We start from the raw sequence: 22746 nt of genomic DNA on the forward strand, positions 1-22746 counted from the left end.
TGATGCCTCAACTCTCACTGATTCTGCTGGATCTTTCCCTGCTCCTCCTCCCTCTTCTCCCTGTTTCAATATCCCTCGGCCGACTGACAGCTAGGGAACACCTACCCCTACACCCCCTCCGACTGGCACCAAACCCTCGACCTAGCCTACCAAACAGGCTTGGACGCTCTCACGCTGAATCTGGGGCCGGAGCAGTGGCAAACGGATCAAGCTAGGGTCGCTTATCAGTTGGCTGAAGAGAAGATTAAGATTCGAGATCAGGATCAAGGTCGGACCGCTAAAGTGGGGTTGAAGCTGTTCTTGAGCTTGGATATGAACGTCCTACCCTCCTCTACCCTCGAGGAGATGGACAGGCTGGTCGATCTCGTCCTCGAGCTGGGATCTTCGGCTGCCCAGTTGAGGATATTTGATTCCGAGGACGACGACATTGATGAGGATGAAGATCAGGCCAAGAGGAAGAACAAGAGAAAGGGCAAGGTCGTATTATCGACGTTTGGGGGTGGAGATTGTTCGTTCGGAGGAGCTGGGTGGGAGGGATTCTTGAAGGCTTGTCGAGGACGAGGAACCGAGGTGAGCTGGTCTATCACTATTTCGATACAATCAATCACATTGTTCCTCTTAGCCAACGATATACTGATGACCGATGAAACGCAAATCGCACAGATCTACTTTATCCCCGCCTTCTTCCTGCCACCCGAAAAGATCCTGGGGATGGATTACCTGGACGGGACTTTCAATTGGAATGCCGCTTGGTCAGTCCTCCCCTGCATGACTCCCGACTCGAGAGCAAGATCATCCTGAAGCTGAAGTTTACGACCTGATTTCTGCGTGAAGGCCGATGGGGAACTATACGACCTCGTCAATCGAGGATCGTCCTTTTCTCGAGAGCGTGAGTCCGTGACACGTCTCCTGTCCTTTGGAACTGGTTAGGATCGAAATAACAACATGGACGTCTTATGAATGATTTTGGTTAGGACAAAGCGTACATGGCAGCCGTCTCGCCCTGGTTCTTTACGCATTACGGAAAGACGGGCGATTGGGCTTGGAACAAGTGAGTCCCTACCTGTCTTCTCTATTTTGTCCACGAAATCCCGACCTTGACAGCTGACGCAAGCATCATACCGTTCACCTTTTTTTCCACCTGTGATCCCTCTGCGTGAAACTTAAGAAACTGGATTTACCGGTCAGACGACCACCTTTACGCAACGCGCTGGATGAACATCTTGGCATCGGACTTTGACCCAGAGTTCATCCAGATCATCAGCTGGAACGATTATGGCGAATCCCATTGTCAGTCCTCCCGTCTTACCCTTCGTGTACACGTGGTGGTCGTCGTCCTGTTAACTGACGAGTCTGGAATCTGTTTTTGGGCTAGATATCGGCCCGATTCTTGGCGCTCAACCTGGTTCGGAACGCTGGACGAACGGGATGTCTCATGAGGGATGGAGGCAGTTGACCTCGTGGTTTATCAGACGTTATAAGGGCATGCCTTTGAGCGCGGAGAGGGTGAGTCGATGAGATTGATTCGTAACCTATCCTGGAAAGCTGACACTTGTCGAGGATGGGTCTGCAGGAGACGAGAGTATACCTGAGTTATCGGTTACAACCGCGGGACTGCCAGGTCGAGGGGGATCCAGTGGGAAGGCCTGATCGAGCCGACTTCGTAAGTCGCACTCGTTGTTTGATCTTTCAGTCGATGCCGTCACTAAGCAGATACGCCTCGTTTCGATTAGGCACAAGATGTCATCTCTGTCACGGTGACGGTACCGAAACACATGGAAAACAAGTCTCGACTCGTCCTCGCTGTGCAAGCTGGTAGGGACAACCGTCAAGAAATTGTCCTTCGCCCTAAGGGAGGGATCGCCATGGCACTCGTCCCTTTCGTCTCCGGAAACGTGTCATTCAGTCTGCTGGCGGATGGCAAAGAGCTTTTGGCTGGTCAGAGCGAGCCAATCGCTTACAACGACAAGACAGCGTCTCTGTACAACTTCAACGCCTGGACTGGATCATGGGCCACACAGTGAGCCGAGTGCTGTCATATGACAATACGATGATGGTACATAGATGCGACAGAATTACGATTGTGAGATGGGTCGTAGCGACCGCTGATTAGATAGATATACCCGATTGCCCGGAACGCTTTTATGCTAGAGATGCTTTGATGCCCAAATGAACATGGATGCTTGAAATAATGACTTGAGACCGATGAGACCCGTCGTGTTTCGTGTTTCGTGTTTCGTGATAGATCGTGTACTGAGATTGATGGCGTTTATCAAGGAGCAACCGCAAGCGGTGTAGCTCGGATGAGACTGTCAGGGTCCGACGAGTTTAGCTGCATGAGACTTGCGGGCAAACCAGTCAAGGAAAGCTCGCTTACGTTGGTCAAGAGGATCCTCCCTTGTATAGCATAGGACGAGCCCCATTGACGACGTCGGTTCTGAGATCGGCGGCCAATTCGGCAGCCTGTTCGGCCCTTTGGTTGTTGCCAAACAAGCTCAATGGCAACCTGCTCGCGCCTTCCCGCGCAAACCATCGGTGTCGTTTGACTTGTTCGATGGTGTAACGCGAGTGAGGGTTCGGGTGCAAGCACCTCTGCATCAAGCTGAGGGCGTCTCGCGTGATGGTATGCTTCAAGCGGATACGACCATAGACGGCATCCCGCTGGGTCTCAAAGGGTGGAACCCCGGTGAGCAAGATGGAGAGCAAGACTCCGAGGGACCAGACCTCGGCTGGAGCGGCTTGATATGGGTATCCTTGGAGGATCTCTATAGTCGGTGCATGTAAGCGTCTGTTCCTCTGTACAAACGGAATATCGGCTCACCGGAAGAAGCAAAGTTGAGAGTACCGAAGAATCGGTCATAGTAAGGAGGCTCGAACCGAGCGTCATAGCAGACGGCACTGCCAAAGTCGATCAATTTGACCTGTACGCGCAGAGGTTCAGCTTTTGCTGGCGGATTGCACCCAAACCAAGTACTATGGCTGACCTGTAGCTTGTCATCGATAACGATGTTTTCATCCTTGATATCGCGGTGGCAAACGCCGTTCCGGTGAAGGTAGGCGACGGTATCAACTGACAAGCGCCGAAGAACGCGTGTCAGTATCGTCACAGGGCGGGACGAGTGGTACTAAGCGCTGCTCGACTTACCGACTTGCTTGAAGATGTACCTCGCCTTGTTCTCGTCAAATCTTTCGTTGGCCTCGATGCATTCGAACAGATCGTGACTGCTCCTTCGCTGCATCATGGGAGGTCGAGAGGGAGGCGATCCGAGACCGATATTGGGAGCAGATCCACGGCGATAAGGATCGTTCGGAGTGCTAGGGTCGGACGTGTCGCTGAAACTCGAAGTCGAAGGCGATGCATCCATCTCGGAGGCCTCCGAGTAGATAGAGGCGGTAGATGAGGACAGAGACATGGCGCTAGGAGATTGTGCAAAGGTTTGGACGTGCGCGCCGGCAGAGTGAGGTCCCATGAAGGTGGCGTATTGCACCTGCTCGGGTGTGGCGTGTTTGGCCCAGGGCGAGCCGTGCAGTTCTTGGATCTGCGATTTGTCACACCGAAACGCATCAGTGCATCGTGATCGAGGAAAAATCTACCGCTCTGACTCACCAAGTAGAAGAAGGTTGAATCCTCGAACAACCCCTTGAAGTTGACGATCCCCGGATGCTGGACAAACTGAAGGATGGCGGCTTCCATAGGAATCAACCTGTAGCCACTCGCACCCCCTCGGTCCCGGTGCAAGATTCCCGGCGCACTCTCTCTTCGATGCCAATCCTTGACGACGGCTCTCTGATGTAACTTGTTCTTGTAGATAAACTTGACGGCGACTTCGACGTTCTCGACCCTGCTCCAGGCGGAACAGACGAACCCGAACCCGCCCGAACCGAGTTCGTCCCTGATTTCGTACAGCTCGAGAAACCCAGGGTCGAGGGGGTGTTCGGCCAGAACCTTTTGAGCCACGCTGAACTCGGGAGCGGTGTCTTGTTGATCGTTGTCCATACGCAAGACGACTTCCTCCTCCTTGATGGTCTTTGGCAACCGCGTGGCGGTGCGGTCGGGTGTTTCAGGCGAGAGCGGGGTGACAATAGGTGGCGACAATAAGTGTCCTTGGGTATGGGAGGTCTTGTTGTTAGAAGTCGGCGAGTGAGGAGGTGTAGGAGGTCGTTTGGTTCGAATCTGATGGTAAGCGTTCTCTGCCTCGTGCTTCAATACCGATTCCTGAATGGACCGCTTGACATCGTTCGGGTTCCGGTCGGGCGAGTCGGGCAAGCTTTTCGATCCAGGGCTGATGTTTGCAGATGGGTACCCACCGTTCGCTTCACCTCGTAGGGTTTTGACGACGGGACTGGGAAGAGCCATCAATCCCTGACCGGGTTCGACTTTCCCTACTGGGCGGGCAACATCTTTCTTTCCGAGACGCAGGGGCAAGGGAGGGGGTATCTTGTATCGACCGTTCGTGGCGGGTTTAGGGGTACTGGACGAGAAGGGGCTGTTGAAGAAGCCGTTCGAGGGTGGTTGTTGTTCTTGTTGAGCAGGGGAAAAGAGGTCATCGGTAGCTTTGGGCTGTCGAGGATGCTGGGTCATGCGGGACTGTTCCAGGGCAAGTCGGAATCCAGCGTTCTCGTTAGGGCTGTGTGAGGTAGGTGTGGGAGGGGTGGCCAGTCCTCCCCGGTTGTTCATAGAAAAGGAGAACGACTTGAAGGACTCAAGAAGCTGTTGACGGCTAGACTGGGGTGAAGGACGGAGGCTCGTCTGTCCACAAAGTCTTATCAGCATTGAGAGCGCGGATTGTCGACCAGAAGACCGGCTCAACTACTCACGTCCACGTTCCCACCCATAGCGTTCGCCTGCAATCCAGCTTGCAGGTCCTGATCTCCAGGGTATATCCCTCTCCTTTGCATCTCGTACATGTGCGGGTTATGCGTAGCGAGGTCGATCTTCACGGCGTCGAACGAGGGGCCCGTCCCCGACATCGCACCGGGCGGGGCGAGGTCGTCAAACGGGTTCGAACGTTCCGTTGTCGGGCATGGAGGGGTCATCTCGGTATCGGAAGCCTCTTGGAACTGGAAACGGAGGGTGTGTTGTTGATATGTCATGGTTGGTGAACGTAAAGGATGCAAGATAGGGGTATGTGATCAAGAGCGCGAGGTCGTGTGATATGGGTCGTTCGCTGGTTGTCGAGGAGCAACGATGTCATGAATCAGTTTCGGTTACGGAGAATGAAGCCGGTATACGAGAAGTAGCAGGGGACTGTGCTGGGAGGAGCAGGGATGACGGAAAGGACGCGGTACGATCATGGTTGCTTACGACGTTTTCCTGTTGAGAAACGTCGCGACGGCGACGATACCACTTTTGATGGCAGCGTTGACGAGTGCTCTAGATCGCTCGAGCTAGAAGAGATAGCAAGGCAATCATCTCAGCATGATTGTACGGTGATTAGAATGGGTGGCAAGCCGAGAGGAGACTTACTTTCGAGGTCGTAACTTTTTTTGATGGAATGATGATCCGGGTGTGTTGGATGTGTGTGGTTGGGTGATATTCTACGTGCTTGACGGGTGGTGGTTGAGGTATGAATAGAGAGAGTGTTGAGAGTCGATTGAGAAACGAAGTGGCGAGGTATATATACGAGAAGAGGCTGTGTCCATACATCCATCCTCCTCTTGATTTCCCTGAGGACGCCGACCCCCGGGCTGGGGAATGGGAATGTGTGGAATGAGTTGGAACGAGCAGTCTGGAGCTAGAAACGAACCCCTATTTCTTCGATCATCACGATATACCCTCGAGATCGCGCTTGATGGATATTAACTTCCGAACAAGCCCCGAAATTAAACTTCCGACGACGGCCTTTTCTTGCTTACGTACGGTAGGCATCTAGGATCTCGAATTCATATCCGCCATGTCCGACGGTGCGATTCGGTCTTGATGCAATGGGTATTCAGGTCACGCAGTGAGTGGCGAGCAGATAGCATAGGCAGGCACCCTAGGAACCGGAAACACTGATGCAGCCCTTGATAACTCCAATCACTACAGTCCGAACAGTGCAATAGAACCTATCCTCGACGAAATCACTGGTTGGTTCAGCCCGACCAGGCAACTTGAACGCAGTCCAAGGTAGACCAGACCACACATGATCCTCCTATGACGACAGCCTTGAAACAGATCTTTCTTATGGATGTGCCGAACGACCCTCGCACGGCAAGAGATGATGGTCCTCGGAAATGAACGCAAATGCTAAGATGATTACAGTCCCGTTGTGTCTGTATCTGTTCGTTTAATTCACTCCCCAATGCAAGATGATTTTTGCTGTTTCCCCGGCTCGTCCGGTCAATCGCTTGTCTAGTCTTCGCTGACATCACCGAACCTGCTCGGGAAGAATTGAAAGACTATCAACCACTACCCTGGTCAACACAACTGTCGGAAGACGGGACTCACTCGAAGATTCCAAGTCGATCACGCTTAGCTCCCTCCATGGCTATTAAAACAACAGCAGACCCAAACCACATCAGCACTTGTTTCCATAACCACACCCACGTTACGGTTCGGTAGACACTCACCTTGGTTGAGCTTTTGTACCACTTGCGGGTAAGCAGCTGCATACCGCACAGACTTGTCGATCGTCGCAAGACCTATACCGTCAATCCATCTCCACAAGCCGTTAGCAAGCGTCCCATCGCGTAAATGGCTAGTGCACGCTTACCGTCTCGCAACAGATCGGCGTTGAGACAAGCCAACGGGTCCGAGGCTGCCTGAGGATCGCTAGGGTCGATCAGGCGCAAGTGCAACAGTTGTCCTTCGCGCTGATCGACGTTGGCGATCAATTTGCGTCCCTAAACCATAACCATTCCGCAATCCGTTTAGCAGCGAACACTTGAAGACGAGGTATAGCCAGGACCGACTGACTTCGGCCAACTGTTTGAACCTGTCCAAGGCTTCGTGGCCATAGTCCGAGTCCAGGGAAGCGGGCTGGACGAAACTCAACCTGGCCTCCTGAGCCTGACCCGGCAAGCTCTTGAAGGCAGCGTCGAGCGGTCGCATCCTAGCGTAGGCCGTAGTCTCTTCGTTGCCGCTGATAATATTCACAATCGGTTAGCACAAGTTCGATCCGGTGTATAATCGGTCTTTGCCTTACTAGTCAATGAAACGGACCTCGGCCTGCTTCTTCATGTTACTGGTCCTCTTGACCTTAGCTCGGTACCTGCCATGGCCATTACGTCAACAAGGCGCACACGAGGTGTCGAAAGAGTAAAGCAGGCTTACCATTGGTCGTCCTCGCTGAATTGGGCCGAGACGATCTCGCCCGTCCTCGGTGTCCATCCAGCAGGAGCGCGTGCGGTCTTGTGATGAGCGGCAAAGTCCTTCATCAGCTTCTCCAGTGCAGCAGCGCCTGCGAGCAGAACGCCGATCAGTATCCCACCGATTGCGAAGTCTTGCACACAGAGCAAAACTTACTATCGGTCGAGAGGACCTGCACTGAGAAGCCGAATGGAGCGGTGTCCTTGACAGACGAAACTACTACGTCGAGATATTGAGGTGGGAGAGCCGAGCCGCTTTGGTCCACCTTGACCTCCTCCTCAGCTGCCTCGTCGTATGATGACCAGATCTGGACATGGTGCGCGGATAAGCGCCAGCCATAGACCTTACGAAGGTGACCGTCACACTCACGTTCTTCTTCGCCTTTTTGGCTCCGGCCTCAGCATCGTACAGATCTTTGGCATAAGACAAGTTGGCGGCAGAGTATTCGTGGGTACTTGCGAGACTGTCGAAGAGAAGAGGCGCGTCGTCGTTAAGTGATTCTTCCCGAAGCTCTGGGAACGACGCAAGCAGACCCACCCTTCTCGGAGCAATTCTACAGCAACATTTTGCCCGTTGCTGTACATGGTACCGATGAATCCACCTTGCTTGTCAGTGCTGTCAAAAGCTGCGATTGTCATCAGGGTTCAGCATGCATACATCGTCTCGAGATGGGCAATCGCGCTAGACTAACTGATCTCGACATCTCGCTGCATGTAACGGGTGTTGGTCCACTTTTGACCCTCGGTCCCGTAAGGCTCGCCCTTCTCTCCTGCTCGAGCAGCACGCGGAGCCTTGACACCTGGACGGACGGACACAGCTCGGATAAGCACATGGTCCGGAGACACAGCATAGATTGCAACCCACCAGCCAAGACAAAAGTCATCTTCTTGTTTTCCTTAGGCAAGAACAACTTGAATCGGGAACCAGAAGCGACAAAGTCGACCAGAGCTTGATGCTTTCCAGCCCGCTTCCAGGATGGCAGGAATTGCGCAGCTTTGGTACCGTTCTGAAAGAGGGCTGCCAATCAGATCCTCGGGGGCCTGGTGTGATGTCTGATGTGATACCGCAGGCTCAAGACTTACCTCAGAAGCATCGACAATACGAGGCAAGGCGACTTCCTTGCTTGAGTGCATACCCCTTCCTTCCGTAACGGCGCTGGAAATGCGTCTACTGTCAGCGACAAGTACTCTGCTAATAGATATCGCTGTAACTCACGTCTGTTCGGCGACGACCAGCTTGTCAAGCTCCGTCGAACGGTCCTCGTCATCCTTCTTGTGCCTCAAAACGGTAGCATAACCCTTTTCTACGAGCTGCTCCGATACGTTGCTGTGAATTCGCAAGAACTATCAGATTGGATCACTTGTGCTTCACAGGTTTCTGTGTCACTTTACCTGTGAGCACCTCCGTATCGAACAGTGACGCATTCCTTCTCGTCATAATCGCCTTCCTTCGGCTTGACATAGTCGATGTATACGTTGACCGTCTTTCCAATGAGCTTTTTACGCAAGAATCTGTTACGCATGAGCGGAATCGAGGATCAGAACTTGAGCAACAAAAGTAAAGCCCTGTTCCCGACTTACTCCTTGGCCTCGTTGGCGTAGAACAGGTTGCGGTTGTCGTTACCTCTGTCATTCGCGCCCGAGCATTAACCATCTCGTTACTCTCCAAAGGCACTAGATTCACTCGGGCTCACCTAGGTGCTCGGACCGAAGCCAAAGTCATCCGTCTCTCTTTCCCGCTAGCATCTCCCTTTTCGATCACGCTGATCGTATCAGCGTTCCAGATCCTCACGACGGTGGCATCGAAAGAAGTTCCCTTCGTTTGAGGTCCAACAGGTCCTGTTGATCCGTTGGTAGCGACCCCCTGGGCCGATCCTCCTTTGGCGGGAGCCGAATAGTTCTCCCAAAGTCCCGTCTTCTTCTCCTTGGCAGACTTTTCGGCCGCACGAAGTCGGTCCATCCCGCCTGCGGACGACAGGATTCCCGCGTGCCAATCGATGACTTTTGCTAAACCTTGAGCGAGGAGGAATTCGGCGATGTTCCCGTTGGGGTGGATGGCGGTCCCGATCATGATGTTGCTTGTGACCGATTGAGGAGCGGGGAGTCCACCTACAGCCGCCTTGCCTCCTCCGACAGGGGGGGCGCCGAGCGAGATGGGAGCCGACAGAAGCTGGACCTTGATTCCTCGCTGCAACAAGCGACTCTCGGTGAAGAACTTGGCCTCTTCGCCCCACTCTTCACTCGTCCCGTTGGATTCTCCATCTCGTCCGCTGAACGCCTTGGGGGACTTGACACCTGCAAGCGCGAGGTTGACGAATTGGTGTGAGCCGTCCTCGAGCAAAAGCCTGACCCGGATACTGCTTCCATCCCGGACCTGCTCGACGATTGCATCGAGCTCCTGCCCCTTGTACTCGTTCAAGAATGCCTGAGAATCAGCGGGCATCTGGAAAGACACGGTCCTCTGGCTCTCCCCCGTCGGAGCCCAGAGTCCCTTTTCCGCCTGCTGAGCTTCAACTTCGGCCTGACGCAAGGCCTCCCTGCGCTTGGCCTCATCCGCTCCGAGTCGACGGACGGCATCTTCGCCTTCACCGCCAGCTTCGCGGACTTTGGCCCAGCCGTTTGAGACGGCCATCATGGCGATATCTTGGGGAGGTCCACCGGGGCTGGCAGGCGCGGCGTACATGATCCCGTATTCACGGTCAACCTGGGTAGAGTGCGATTATCGAAATTAGCTTCAAAACCCACCGTCAGACTATCCTAGGCTCAACTTACAAGAGCTCCATTCGAAGCAGTCTTGTGTCCTTCTACGCTATGGCTGATGGTATATTGAACGAGCTTTCCGACGAGCTGAGGTCGCAGGAATTCTCGAGCGGCAAACGCAAATGGCTGTGATCATGAATATAAGTCAATGCTTGTCAGTTCGGTAATGCACACGTATGCGATGGAGCGTATATCAAGCTCATCAATAATGGTCTGGTTTAGCACTGACCTCATCTTCACGAACCATGCTACCGAGTCTCGGCGCAGCAACTCCAGAGAGATGGATCACGCTACGGAAGATGAATGCAGCATGTAAGCACGAATCGAGTGGAATGACGGCGCAAATCGACCTGACATACCGCTCTTTTGCGGCCTGACCCCTGACAGGAGGTTGTTCCGGCCTGACGATGATGGTGTCTCCCGACAAGACGGCTGCAGCGACGGAAAGCAAAGCGAGACGAGATCAGCAAAATATAGGATACAAGCTAGAAAAAATCATAAAGCTACTCGCATTTCACGATCTACACCGGAGCCGGAATGTGGCAGTATAGGTCGTCAGATCGAGGTATGAGTAATCGTTTCCTCATAGCAAATGTCGTGTGCCGCCAACTTACGCCTCGTTGCATGGCCATGATTGCGCTATCGTTTGATTTTTCTAAGGTATTGGGTGTGAAGGATATATTTGCGAGGATTCCAAGCGATGCAAGACTGGTCGAAGAGCTCGTGGTGGTGAGATGCAATAGCTGGGAGTGTATTTCAAGTTATTTGATCGACCAGTTGTCCTTGACGCTGCCAGCAGCATCTCGAGAATGCGGGGCACCATCCGCGGGAACGTGAGCAAACCCATGAGACGGTAGGTAGAAGCGCGCCGACCTCACCGCAACTCCCATACTCGTACCCTTGAGAATTACAGTCACTTTTGACATTCCTGCTCAGTATCACCTTCGTAAGCTTGCTGAGCGGTCGTCCATAGAGTTTAAACATGGCTACGGTAAGATCCCACAACCCTTACTATACCGGAGGAGTCGCTGCTCCAGCGGAAACGCGACCGGGGATGACGACTCGACGAACCGGCGACGGTTTCGAATGGGTCGATGGGGACGACGAGAACGCAGGACCGTTCCGAGTGATGATCACCGGGCTTCCGCTGGATGATGTCGGTGATAACGATGTCAAGGTGCGTCGTCCTTGCCGCTGGTAGCGGGTCGACAAGCGAGACCGGAAATGCTAATCTTACCAATTTCGATTGACATTCCGGACCTCTACAGGAACTCTTCGCCCACTCGGTCGGCGAGAACAACGTCTCGTCAGCAAAAGTCTTGTATGATCAGAACGGGCTTAGTATGGGTATCGCTCTGGTTACCTTGAGAAGACCCTCGGACGCCAAGCGGGCGTACCATTCTTTCAACGACAGTAAGCCGCTGGTCGGTTGCTTGATTTGTCGCTATTTCAGCCATTGACCTTGTTCATCTGCTTGGAATTGGGGTAGAGGCTATCGACGGGCGTGAGTCGCAACTCTGAGATTGAAATGCTAGTAGAGAATATGTGCTGAAACGCTGTTGCATTATATCGATTACAGAGAGCCAGCGCAAAGTTCACATCATCTACATTATCGACCCATCCGAATCCCTCCCTTCCTCGATCCTCAACCAACTTCAGCCCGACCTCCCCGCACCCGCACCTGCTAGTACGAACCGAGCAAGGCCTTCTCCGCCTCAACAGCCCTTGTACAATCGAATACCCACTGGACCAGCCGCCGGTCCGAGCTCAAGCTCGAATCTAGCTGCCAACCCGACCCCCGCTCAAAGATCTACGAATAAGCCTACTCCGACCGGTCCGAAAAAGGCCATCAAGCCCACTCCTACAGGACCTGCGAACAAGAAGGTCTCGGCGAAACCGGTAGTCACGGGAGCGAAGAGCTTGTTGAGCAGGATCGATGTCAGCCTGAAGGATAGGATTGGCGGGATGGCTCCCGGGACGAGCAAGATGGCGAACCAGGTTGGTGTGGGAGGGTTTCAGGATACGTCCAGTCCGGCATATCAAGCTGCGTGAGTGATATCATCTTGTTTGTGGAATCTCTCGACTAGCTAAACTGTTGATCGCATTGCCTATCAAACTTCAGTTTGATCCAAGCTCAAAAAGCGAGGAAAGCCGCAGCTACAGCATCAAATGCCAGTCAAAACCTCTCCTATCGCCTTCAAACCAATCCCAAACTCGCAGCCAAGGCCGCCAACTACATGCAAAATCAAAACCAGAATCAGAACGGCGGCAAGCCGGTCCAACGGAAACCTCCGGCTCCGCCCACTCAGCCGAAAGCTCAGGCGAAACCCAGGGAGAAGACGCAGCAAGAGCTGGATGATGAGTTGAGAAGGATCGCTAGGGCGAAAAAGTTTGGGGGCGGGGACTCGATGGATACTAGCTAGACTGATGAACGAGGATGGTGGTGCAGATGGTGCGATTGTGGCTCAGTGGGATTCCGGAACAACGATAGATGTCGAAGCGCTTTGATAGAGCTGGAGTCTATCTTGACGAAATGGATAGAATGGATCTGGAACGCTGTCCAGGTCTCATCCGCATTGGACGTCTCAAGAGCATCAGCAAGCGGCTCGTCTCTACCTCTTCCTTCATACGTCTTTGCTGGGTCTCAGCTTTGATCTTTGTCATCAAATGAGCACGAGCGGGATCCGAGAAAACGACCTAATCATTTCTCAACAATGGCCGCGATCGGGGCTCTCGCAAACGAACGGGGGAACCGCGTTGCTGTTGTTGTAACATCATATGCATTTCATCCTACCTTCCCATCGAATGAGGGTTCCAGGAGGAGGCTCAAGGCGAGGTTGTAGTGCGGGAGGCGGAGAGCAGATGCACTATCTCTTGGACTTTGGGGTGGTAGCGAGTGGTTCATCCTCGTCCTCCTCCTCCTCCTCATCCTCTCTCTCTTCCGAACCTTCCCGTCCAAACCTCCTTCGTCCGTCCTCATGATCTGATCCCTCCATATCCCGAGTCTCCCCTCCCCGTTGACAAGGAAGAGACAGAGGAAGTCGCGTGTAGCGCCGTAAACAGGTTGGATGTAGTCCTCTTCCTGCACCCATTTCCTTCTCTTCGGAGCCTTTAGAGATCCATTCGCTAGCCTTTGCTCAGGACAGGGTCTCTCAACGACTTGACCGGGCATGCTGATCAGGAATTCGTAATTTGGGTTGATCAACAAGTCGCAAACGTCGTCATTCTATAGCAGGTCTGATATACAACAAGCCCCAACCGCATGTCCACCCAACTGATACACGCCAGCTCTCTTTCCAAGAGAACAGCATCCCAGACTTTCATCGCATCTCGACATCCCCCTCGCCCTCTTCCGGTCGAGGTTCCCCACGCATCACGCTCGTCAAGATTTCTCTCCTGATCTCCGGCGAAATCTGCGCGTGAGGTCGAGCTCGGATGACATCCAATAGTGCGTCCTTCTGGTCTGGCGTCAGGTCAGCTCCGTACCTGGCGGGTTCGAAAGCCAGATACTCGAATCAGCACCGCGCAGTTGTTTCCCTCGATAAATCGGGCAGGAGGCCGGAACTCACCTCTGGACAAAGACCAACAAGCTCTGATGCCAAAGCACCGGCAACTTCTCCTCTTCCTCCTTGCTAATCCCCCTGACTCCCTTCATCCCCGTGTTCGCCAGCCTGATGAAGTGGAAGACGAGCGCGTCCACCACCTTGTATGGCAACGCGTACTTTTTGTCGAGGAGCACTCGGATGAAGAGCGAGTTGGGTCCAGTGTATTCCATGTTGCTCAGACGGAGGAGGGCGGCGGCAGAATGAAGGACGGGGATGGAGATTTTGGTCAAGACCGAGGCAATGATGGTGGCCTCTTTCAAGGTGCATCCCCCCTGCATGACCGCGACAGACGCCACGATACCAGCTACAAGCGTCAGCCTGACGATCCCGAATACGTAAAATATACGAAGCCTGACGGCCGGACTCACCTCGCATAGCGGGAACAAGATCCCCTTAAACCAAGCCGCCGGCTTATAAAGTCCCTTCTTCAACGCCTCGTACAACTGCACATCCAACTTTCCCCCTTTACCCCCCTTGCGACTCTCGCCATCCATCATGTTATCCCTGACCTTCTCCAGGAGGATCCCCTCGAGGAAGACCTGAACCTCGGTAGGTTTCAGGTTGGACACGAAGATCTTGGTACAGGCGTAGGTCGCGTGAGGGGTCCAAGCGGGGGGTTGGGTGAGAGCTAGGAGTTGGGCCCAATGTGGCAGGGAAGGGAGGATTTTGAGTGCTCGGGGGAGTGGACCGGACTTGTAACGAGAAAGGAGGACGCCGACTCTGCGCAAGTCGAAGTTAAAGCCGGTCAGCAACCAGCTCCGCACAGTGTGGTATGAGATGAGAAGGAACTCGATCCGGGAGACTCACTTGGTATACACCTCGACGACCTTGGGGTTCAGACCGACCCTCGGGTCCAAAGGTCCGTCCATCCCAGCATCCATCCCCGGCTGATTCGGTACCGCCCTCACCCCCGGTACACCTCCAGCACCCCCGTCTGTAGAGTGTCCAGCTTCGTTAAGCTTGTTGAAAATCAGGTCGGCTAGAGTTCGGGGTTCTTCCGTGGTAGGTAGGGAGGAGAGGAGGTCGGTGCTGTTGTTGTTGGGGTCGTTGAAATCGGGGATACCGCCTCGACGGAGGGTAGCCAGGGTTTCGTAGTCTTCCGGGTCGATTTCCTACGAAACCGATATATATTTTCTGTCAGCCTTCTGTGCTATTTTGACCGGTCTAAACCAGAAGGGCGGCGGGGAATAATATGACTTACCAACTCGGCATACTCTTCATCGCTAACATCTCCTTCTTCCAGGTCCTCCTCTTCGTCCGCATCAGGCCGCTTTACCCTCTGGCCGGTCCCTACAGCCCTAACATCGTCTTCCTCCTCCTCGTCATCTTCTTCGTCTTCGTCATCATCATCGTCCTCCATCTCGCCCATGACCTCTTCCTGTTGATCCCTAGCCAGGTCCAGAATCTTCCTCGACATCCTCCCGCCTACCACCCCGCCCTCCTTGTCCTCGCCATCGGCTTCGGCATCGCTTCGACTGGCTCGATCTTTACCCTTTTTGCCGTTCGTACTGGCTACCCGACCGAACTTTTGCATGTCCGAGTCTTTGGAGATGTCGACGTGCAGGGGGGTGTGACGGGGTTTGTGGTTTTTGGTAGCTGATGTTGCTTTGGGCATGGTGGTGGTGGATATCGCAGGAGATGAGCTCTGGGAAGTATATGTACGGTACAATCTAGATTGTATGGTTGTAGCTGTTGCTCCCTCGTTGTTGAGCAAGACAGCCTGGAAGACTTTTGAACTTTAGGTGTTCCAAAGTTCTAGGTTGCCCCTCCTCGCAGAGCGCCGACGACTTTATTTGTAGATCACGTGATATTACCTCAGGGGATCTACTTAGGTTATGCATTACGTTATATCACGTTACGGCTTCCTGTTCCCCAGAGTCCGAGGTTTGATCGATTCGCATCTCGCATCTTGACAAACAACGCTGCGACTGGACAGATACCTCGTGCTCCCATACTCCCCTTTCGCTCTACAAACAAATCAATCTATGACCAGAAGCTAGGAGCTAGGAGACGTTATCTTGTGGCGAGTCCCTCCACGATTTGAAGCTCGGACGATACCACCCTTGGACACGGCGCGCCGACGCATATTCGATCTTGTTTGCTCACCGGGACCCTACGCGTAACTTGCACCCGAACTGCGGCCTCCCCGGAAAGACCTTTGACGTCGCCATCGCCATCGATCAGCAGCTCAACAGAGGGCAATAAGGACTGATTGCACTGTATTCACTCCTTTGACTGCGATCCCAAAAGCCCAGTCAACAATCGGACAGGACGGCCGGATCGGTTCAACACGGATGAGAAGCTAAATCGACATCGATCATCACGTTCGTGTCCTTGCCCGAGACGCGACTGCGTTGCCTCTGCGGATCGAGCTCTGTCTGCAACTACATCTCAGCACGAACTCCCCTAACTTCAGGGACCTCTTTGTTGTCGTCTTTCCCGGAGAGGCTTAATACCACCTACAAGCCAGCTGCAATTTTTCACCTCACGGACGGATCGCAGCGACAGACAGGATGACGATCACGCTCCCCCTTTCATTAGGCTGTCATCCGGTACCCAGCTTGAACTCTAACTCGAGGAGCTCGGCGACGACAACTACGACGAGCTCGGAATCGACATCAAACATACCTGCCATAAATGTTGAGACCACATTCGGGACCACGACCATCCCGCCCGCACCTAGATTCGCACCCAGGACGTTTAGAAAGACGCTCTCTACGCCTGTGCACAGGACGTTTCCCCAGGCACTTCCCTACGCATCTTCGTCTTCTTCCTCCTCTTCTCACGCGTCTTCGTCTTCATCGAGTCCACTCGAAGTCGGAGCTACGGGGAAAGGTAAAGGCAGATCGGGCAAGGTCGAAAACCTCGAGAAAGACCTCTTAATCCCGAATCTGAAGCGGAAATTGGGGGTCAGGTCCAAGACGTACGAAGATCTCCCGGCCTCGTCTTCCTCTCTGGGTTCCTCTTCCAGTGCCAGTCCGGCTTTTGAATCAGGATCGAGAGAAGGATCTGGCTTCGGAGAAGTTCCGGATGATGTGCGGTACGGGTTGGCTAGGACCGCTCAGGCTGTGAGGAGGGCGAGGAGGGTCATCGTTGTTTGTGGTCAGTCTTTTTTCTCGCTTTTCGTTTCTTCTACATTGATCGGGCGGCGCCAGGGGCTGATATCATGTCTCTATGGGCTCTTGCATCTACACAGGGGCAGGGATCTCGACCCCCGCTATACCCGATTTCAGGTCGTCAACCGGCTTGTTCAAGACGCTCGCCAAGGACCCATTCGCCAACCTCGGCACGAGTACGAACGCTGCAGGTGGGATTGAAGTAGGAGAAGACAAGACTGAGCCGACTTCGACGGCAAGTTCCCGGAGAGGTTCCTGCACGGGACTAGGGGTAGGGAAGAGGAGGAAGAGCGAGGTTGGGGGTACTTTTCGCCGGACGAGGAGTTTCAATGTGGCTGCCTCTGCTACAAGAGGGGAACAAGAGGAAGAAGACGATGAATTCGATGAGACGAGGTCAAACGGAGAGTTGGGAGATGATACTGATGCGGAATCCGTGGCGACCCCTATGGCACCGACTCGGAAGATGACGGTCGGCGGAGTCGGCGGGATCCGAAGCGGGAAAGATCTCTTCGACGTACGATGCCTCTCCGACCCGTCCCTCTTGCCGGCTCACCATTCCCTGCTCAATACCCTCCATCGCCTTACCCAGAGTACCGAGCCTACGCTCTTTCACAAATACATGAAGACGCTAGACGAGGAGGGGAGGTTATTGAGGGTCTATACGCAGAATATCGACGGGCTCGAAGCCAAGGTCGGCTTGGATCTCAGGGCCCCGGGGGATGTGAGCGAGGGGGTGAAAAGTGAAAGGAGGTGGAAGAGGGAACGGAGTCGGAGAGAGTTGCAGATGGGATTAGAGGCGGCTGCGGAAGCTGCCAGAGTGCAAGAGGCGGCTGAGCAGCAAGAGCCTCCCGTCCAACAAGCGCAAATTGCCCCGGTCGTAGAGGATAAAATGGCCGTCAAGGGTTACGACCGGTTCCCGTTATGTGAACCGGGGTCAAGCCGACAAAGCACTCCTTCTCGATTGTCCACCACGGACGAAGGCGGGGATAGCTTGAGCGAGGCCGAGAGGATCGTCTCGGAATCCGAAAGACGCAGTCGTTCTGGCACGCCTCAATACGCCTTGCCTACCGTAAATGAGAACCTGAATCTACCGGACACTCCGGCTTCAGCTCGATCGGTCTCGTCGGTACATACGGACCTTTCCGCACAGTACGGCTTCCTGAGAACAACGCCGACCAAGATGGAGCCTATACCTGATGCGAACGCCCGGGCCAACGCCTTGCCCAGAGCTGTACCTCTCCACGGCGTCTTGTCGACTATGGACTGTACGCGGTGCTCTTACAGTCAGAACTTTGAGTCCTATTACCCCTTGCCTGCGGATCTCTTGTCCTGCCCGTCATGTGAGGAGACGCAAGAGGAACGTCTCGCTGCCAACCAACGCGCCCGGTCTGTCGGTGTGCTTCGTGCGAGCGTCCTGTTGTACAACGAACCTTGCAAGCACGATACCGCTATCGGCGAGATTGTCGAAAAGGACGTCCTCGGCGTACGCAAGGACGATCGGCCGGACCTCTTGATCGTCGCTGGTACCACGCTCAAGATCCCGGGTGTCATCAAGATTGTTAAACAGCTTTCGAACGCGTTGAGGACCAATTATCCAGACGAAAAGACGAAGGCAAGGAACCGGCAACGGGCAGCGAACCGGAAACGCAAGCGAAAGATGCGTGATGAGGGGCTCTTGCCACCCGATCAGGCTAGTGATGAGGAAGATACCGAGACCGAGCAAGAAGACGCCGACGAGTTTGATGTGGATAATTTCCCTATCCGGACCATCCTCCTCAATAGGGACGCACCGGGCAAGGCGTGGGAAGACACGTTTGACGTCTGGGTACAAGGCGATCTGCAGGATTTCATGTACTCGTGGGTCACTCACGGTCCCACCCCAGCAGACGTGGAGGGCACCATGGAATGGATGTGGAAAAAGGGAGCTAGGGAGCGAAACCGGCTAGCCAAGGCCAAATTGAGCGGGGCGTTTGGTCCCGTCGGACTTGATCACCTCTCTCCTACTACGGCTGACGTGAATGCAAATTCCGTCGCTCCTTCGGACACGATCAAGAGGAACAAGATCAACCTCTCCAACCGTTCCAAGGCTGAAAAATGGATGGAAACCCAGTCGTATGGGTGGGAACGGCCTACGTATTTCAGCCAGCTGGTCACGGTATCTAGGGTGCAGGCTGAAGGGACCAAGCTGAATATGAGCGTTGTCAGACGAGATTCGGGCGTGCAGGAGAAGATCGATGAGGAGCTCGAGTTGCCGCTTGAAAAGGGGGAAGAGGAGGGGGACGGGATGAAACTTGGTGCGGAACATGTCGAAGAACCTGAAACTCAACCCGAGACGGCAACGCCGGCCTCGAAGAAACGGGGGAGACCAAAGAAGATTAAACCTGACGACGGCCAAGAGCTACAGTCAGCGGTCGAGACCGTTGGTTTGACAGTGGCTTCCGATATCGCAACGCAAACGCAATCGAAGGGACGGGGCAAGAAGAGTAAGAAGGAACTTGCGCCGGTTCGAGCCGAGGAGAAGGCGGTCATCATGCCTACGGCGACGACAACAAAGAAGAGACCGGCTGGGAAGAAGAACAAGACCAGCAACCCGGTCTTATCTTTCCCTGTGAGCAAGCCTGGGACAGGAGCACCAGCCGAGAAGAAGGAGAAGAAGAGCAAGAAGAAGACGGTCGTCGTCCCCTCTCCGGTTCAAGCTGAGGTTGAGGAAGAACCTGAACCTGAGAGGGAGAATTTGAGCTGGGATAGGCTCATCGAGGGGTCTTTATCGCCTGCACCGTCATCGGAATGCGGGGAGGAGGACCGGGAACTTGAAGGAAAGACGGTTCGGATTGTTCCCCCGGCGGCATCTACGTCCACTTCCAAGTCGGGCATGAACAGGAACAGGAAAGGTCGGATCTCGATCGATCTCTCGCTGTCAGCGGATCTTGCCCGGCTCCAAGATGATGAGCTGGAGCGGGATCAGTCGGTCCGAGCGGTCGAGCGGAAGGAGGATGTGGACGTGGTGCAGGACGAGTCTGTGAGAAGGAGCTCTCGAAAGAGAGTGGCAAAGAGGTTGTCGATCGGTTGATCCGGTGGGCGTCGCCGATAGATAGACTGAAACGTCAAGGAAGCATTCCGCAAATGTGCGATCGTCTTGCCCATCATTCTGTACGCTCTGTAATCCCTATGCTCGTGTTTTCGTTTTCGCTCGTCCTCCCCTTATCACGATATCTATTTCTAACGTTTCCATGTGGTTTGCCCTCCTCTTTTCGGCCAAGTCCGATGGCTCATGTGATGACAAATATCCCAGAAAAGGTGGTCGCCCCGCGAAGGTCGATGATGATTGCTGATCTTGTGCATCGATCGGGTCAAGGCATCGACGATAAAACTATCAAGCTATCAACTTCATCGTCACATCAATCACTTCATCAGACTCTCATATTGAAATCGAGGATATTAACACCAGTAGCCTCTGCTGGTACTCAATCGACTCATCTACAGCTCAAAGGACCGCTTCGATATGGACGCCTCATACGCTTTCGCCGACTCTGGATCGGCTAGGAAGAATGACCTTCCCGAATCCATCGACCTGAGCCACCATCTCAACCTGACGACCAGGTCGAGGACGGCCAACTCGCTCAAGGGGTTGTACAAGTATATGAACGCACCGGGGATGTTGTCCCTCGCTGGAGGACTGCCTAACCCGGAAATCTTTCCCGTGAGCATATTGATTGATAACCAGGTCAGGTATGCTGGAATGCTCTTGCTGAAGATTCTGCGTTTATCAGTTCGAGAGCATGTCAGCCGAAATATTGCCATGCGACGCTCTCGCCAAGAAACCTCCTACCTTGACCGGAGACATCTCCAAGGACACTGTCAAGGAACAATCTTTCCTCTCCTGGCTCTTTGGCAAGAAACCTACGAAGACCATCTCCGTCCCTAAGTCCCACACGCCTGTCCACGACCCGGCCGCTGTGGACTTGAGTACGCTCTTGCAGTATTCATCTGCGGAGGGACATCCTGCCCTGAAAGAGTTTATCAGGAACTTTGTGGAAAAGGTGTATAGGCCTGGGTTTGCGGATTGGCAGGTCCAGCTGAACGTGGGGGCCACGGCGGGGTGGAGCCAGGTCGTCGCGATGTTGATGGAGAGGGGGGATGCGATCTTGGTGGAAGAGTTTACGTACCCTGGGGCTATGAACGCCTACCAGCCGCTGGACATCAAGCCCGTCTCGTGAGCATACTCTTTCGACCGTGTGCATTTCCGCTGAACGCCGAATCTTGAACCCTGATCCTTCCCCTTTTAACGTGCAGTGTCAAGATCGACGGAGAAGGTCTCCTCCCGGAAGACTTTGACAGGATCCTCGCCAACTGGGACGAACAAAAGGAAGGTCGTCGACGACCCCGCGTGTTGTACACGGTTCCTACCGGACAGAACCCTACAGGAGGGACCATGTTGGCCGAGAGGAAGCAGAAGATCTATGACTTGTGTGTCAAGTATGGTAAGCCTGCTATTCATTGGCTGTCTGCTCAAAGTCCCGAGCTGACGACTGTTTGGGTGGAAATTGACAGATGTCATCATTGTCGAGGACGAACCCTACTACTTCCTCTACTCTGATCCCTGGGTCCCCCGAGCTGGCAAACAGTCCGGTCAAGCTCTTCGCGCTTACGACAACTTCAAGGACGACAAGAAGGGCGTCGAAGAGTTCTTCAAAAAGTTGCCCCCTAGCTACCTGAGGTTTGATTATCAGGGACGGGTCATCAGGCTGGATACTTTCTCAAAAACGATCGCCCCTGGGTCTAGATTGGGATGGTTCACCGCGAACCCGCTCTTGTGAGTTCGAGTAGCATTGAAAGCTCTGTAGAGGTAGCTGTCTCTGGCTGTATGCTGATCGGCTGTTATCCACGTGCAGTACTGAACGTCTCCTGCGAGGATGTGAATCGGCCATTTCGAGTCCCAACGGGATCGGTCAGGCTATGATCACCAAGCTTATGCTCGAGTGGGGCTACGATGGATACATCCGATGGCTCCGTGGTATCAAGGCGACCTACGCCATGCGACGGGACTGGATGGTAAGTCCTGGCAGATCGGTACTCTACTCGTACGATGACCCCGTCTGATGAGAGATTCCTGTCTTTGCCAATTCATAGTGCGACCTCTTGGAATCGACCTTCCACCTCGAGTTTAACCAAAGCCTACCAGTCAGCCAACACATCAAGTGGATCACGGCCTACGAAAAGACGGCGCCCGGTATGGGAGGCGCCGTATTGGACGAGAAGCGAGGCTACAAGGCGCAGAAACCGCTCGTCTCGTTCGTCCCGCCTAGCGCGGGAATGTTCGTCTGGCTCGCTGTGCACCTCGATAGTCACAAGGACTTTGAGAAGGTGAAGGCGCGGGGCGAGGACCCGAACAGGGTCTTGCTGGAAAAGCTGTTCATCGAGTTGGCCGAGCACAAGGTGAGTTGTTGCATGAAAGACAACATTCATACAACGGGCTAATTCTCGTCGATGTTACTCGCAGGTCCTTGTCGTACCCGGCTTCTTCTTTGACGCGCAGCCCGGTCAGCCTCACAAGGGCTCAGAAAACATCGGCTTTTTGCGATTGGCCTTTTCATTCGCACCACACGACGAGATGAAGCAGGCGCTCGAGATCATGAGCCGCGTGATCATCAAGTTCTTTGCGTAAAGGCGTTGAGAATGTCCACGCTTGTCAGTTGAATTGAGAGTCTGTATCCACGAGAAGGAAGCTTTGTAGTCGTGTTATCAGCTGTTGAACGTTTATGGACCATATATGTATCTCGTCCTCGCAACCAGCTCCACCTGCAGGATTGTGTCGATTCGCACCCGAAATCCTGTGGCTGAATTGCTAGCGAAAGTTATCGAAAATCCCCGTAGTCGAATCCTTCGAAATATATCCCGAAGTTGTGGTTGCCTCGCCTTGAGTGGAACTCCCAGAAGAGCTGTGCAGTCCAAGATGCATACTGAAAATAGGTTCT

At 53.9% G+C, this 22746-nt stretch overlaps 7 protein-coding genes across 7 annotated transcripts; 4 read left to right on the forward strand and 3 right to left on the reverse strand.

The window, feature by feature from the left end:
* Positions 1–87: 87 nt before the first annotated feature.
* On the forward strand, positions 88–2024 carry HD553DRAFT_276973 (glycoside hydrolase; the record flags this gene model as incomplete). The annotated part of the gene is made up of 9 exons (XM_046177977.1): positions 88–395; positions 456–570; positions 664–752; positions 835–889; positions 975–1051; positions 1169–1290; positions 1376–1506; positions 1574–1663; positions 1734–2024. Coding segments are annotated over 9 exons (1278 nt in total), but the record flags the coding sequence as incomplete, so codon positions are not given.
* A 358-nt stretch (positions 2025–2382) lies between these two features.
* HD553DRAFT_300529 (kinase-like domain-containing protein) lies at positions 2383–3997 on the reverse strand (the record flags this gene model as incomplete). The annotated part of the gene is made up of 5 exons (XM_046178637.1): positions 2383–2765; positions 2822–2921; positions 2985–3070; positions 3146–3539; positions 3608–3997. 5 exons carry the CDS (start codon positions 3995–3997, stop codon positions 2383–2385), a joined length of 1353 nt encoding a protein of 450 aa, XP_046033545.1.
* A 1949-nt stretch (positions 3998–5946) lies between these two features.
* Positions 5947–10791, reverse strand: HD553DRAFT_318423 (putative transcription factor). Its single transcript, XM_046180869.1, has 22 exons — positions 10665–10791; positions 10562–10571; positions 10410–10482; positions 10280–10340; positions 10063–10176; positions 8985–9994; positions 8872–8916; positions 8683–8802; positions 8507–8617; positions 8374–8446; positions 8156–8297; positions 7983–8090; positions 7829–7916; positions 7661–7754; positions 7448–7598; positions 7256–7382; positions 7128–7193; positions 6899–7064; positions 6696–6825; positions 6553–6624; positions 6431–6470; positions 5947–6359 (listed from the first exon to the last, which is right to left on the reverse strand). The coding sequence occupies exons 1-22, from the start codon at positions 10680–10682 to the stop codon at positions 6335–6337; spliced, it is 2844 nt and encodes a 947-aa protein (XP_046033546.1). The 5' UTR covers positions 10683–10791; the 3' UTR covers positions 5947–6334.
* A 241-nt stretch (positions 10792–11032) lies between these two features.
* HD553DRAFT_345480 (uncharacterized protein) lies at positions 11033–12473 on the forward strand (the record flags this gene model as incomplete). The annotated part of the gene is made up of 5 exons (XM_046183098.1): positions 11033–11227; positions 11319–11463; positions 11540–11554; positions 11630–12098; positions 12173–12473. The coding sequence occupies 5 exons, from the start codon at positions 11033–11035 to the stop codon at positions 12471–12473; spliced, it is 1125 nt and encodes a 374-aa protein (XP_046033547.1).
* A 713-nt stretch (positions 12474–13186) lies between these two features.
* Positions 13187–15367, reverse strand: HD553DRAFT_288937 (Bystin-domain-containing protein). Its single transcript, XM_046178310.1, has 5 exons — positions 14857–15367; positions 14463–14767; positions 14024–14375; positions 13620–13927; positions 13187–13536 (listed from the first exon to the last, which is right to left on the reverse strand). The coding sequence occupies exons 1-5, from the start codon at positions 15268–15270 to the stop codon at positions 13371–13373; spliced, it is 1545 nt and encodes a 514-aa protein (XP_046033548.1). The 5' UTR covers positions 15271–15367; the 3' UTR covers positions 13187–13370.
* A 1314-nt stretch (positions 15368–16681) lies between these two features.
* HD553DRAFT_257695 (DHS-like NAD/FAD-binding domain-containing protein) lies at positions 16682–18620 on the forward strand (the record flags this gene model as incomplete). Its single annotated transcript, XM_046177369.1, has 5 exons — positions 16682–16757; positions 16852–16947; positions 17251–17492; positions 17922–18349; positions 18467–18620. Coding segments are annotated over 5 exons (996 nt in total), but the record flags the coding sequence as incomplete, so codon positions are not given.
* Positions 18621–19988: 1368 nt separating this feature from the next.
* HD553DRAFT_288942 (pyridoxal phosphate-dependent transferase) lies at positions 19989–22593 on the forward strand. Its single transcript, XM_046178311.1, has 7 exons — positions 19989–20471; positions 20542–20984; positions 21065–21252; positions 21323–21584; positions 21664–21823; positions 21902–22207; positions 22272–22593. The coding sequence occupies exons 1-7, from the start codon at positions 20274–20276 to the stop codon at positions 22434–22436; spliced, it is 1722 nt and encodes a 573-aa protein (XP_046033550.1). The 5' UTR covers positions 19989–20273; the 3' UTR covers positions 22437–22593.
* Positions 22594–22746: the final 153 nt, after the last annotated feature.

Source organism: Filobasidium floriforme (assembly GCF_021052385.1).
Source record: "Filobasidium floriforme strain CBS 6241 chromosome Unknown HD553scaffold_24, whole genome shotgun sequence".
NCBI classification, from domain to species: domain Eukaryota; kingdom Fungi; phylum Basidiomycota; class Tremellomycetes; order Filobasidiales; family Filobasidiaceae; genus Filobasidium; species Filobasidium floriforme.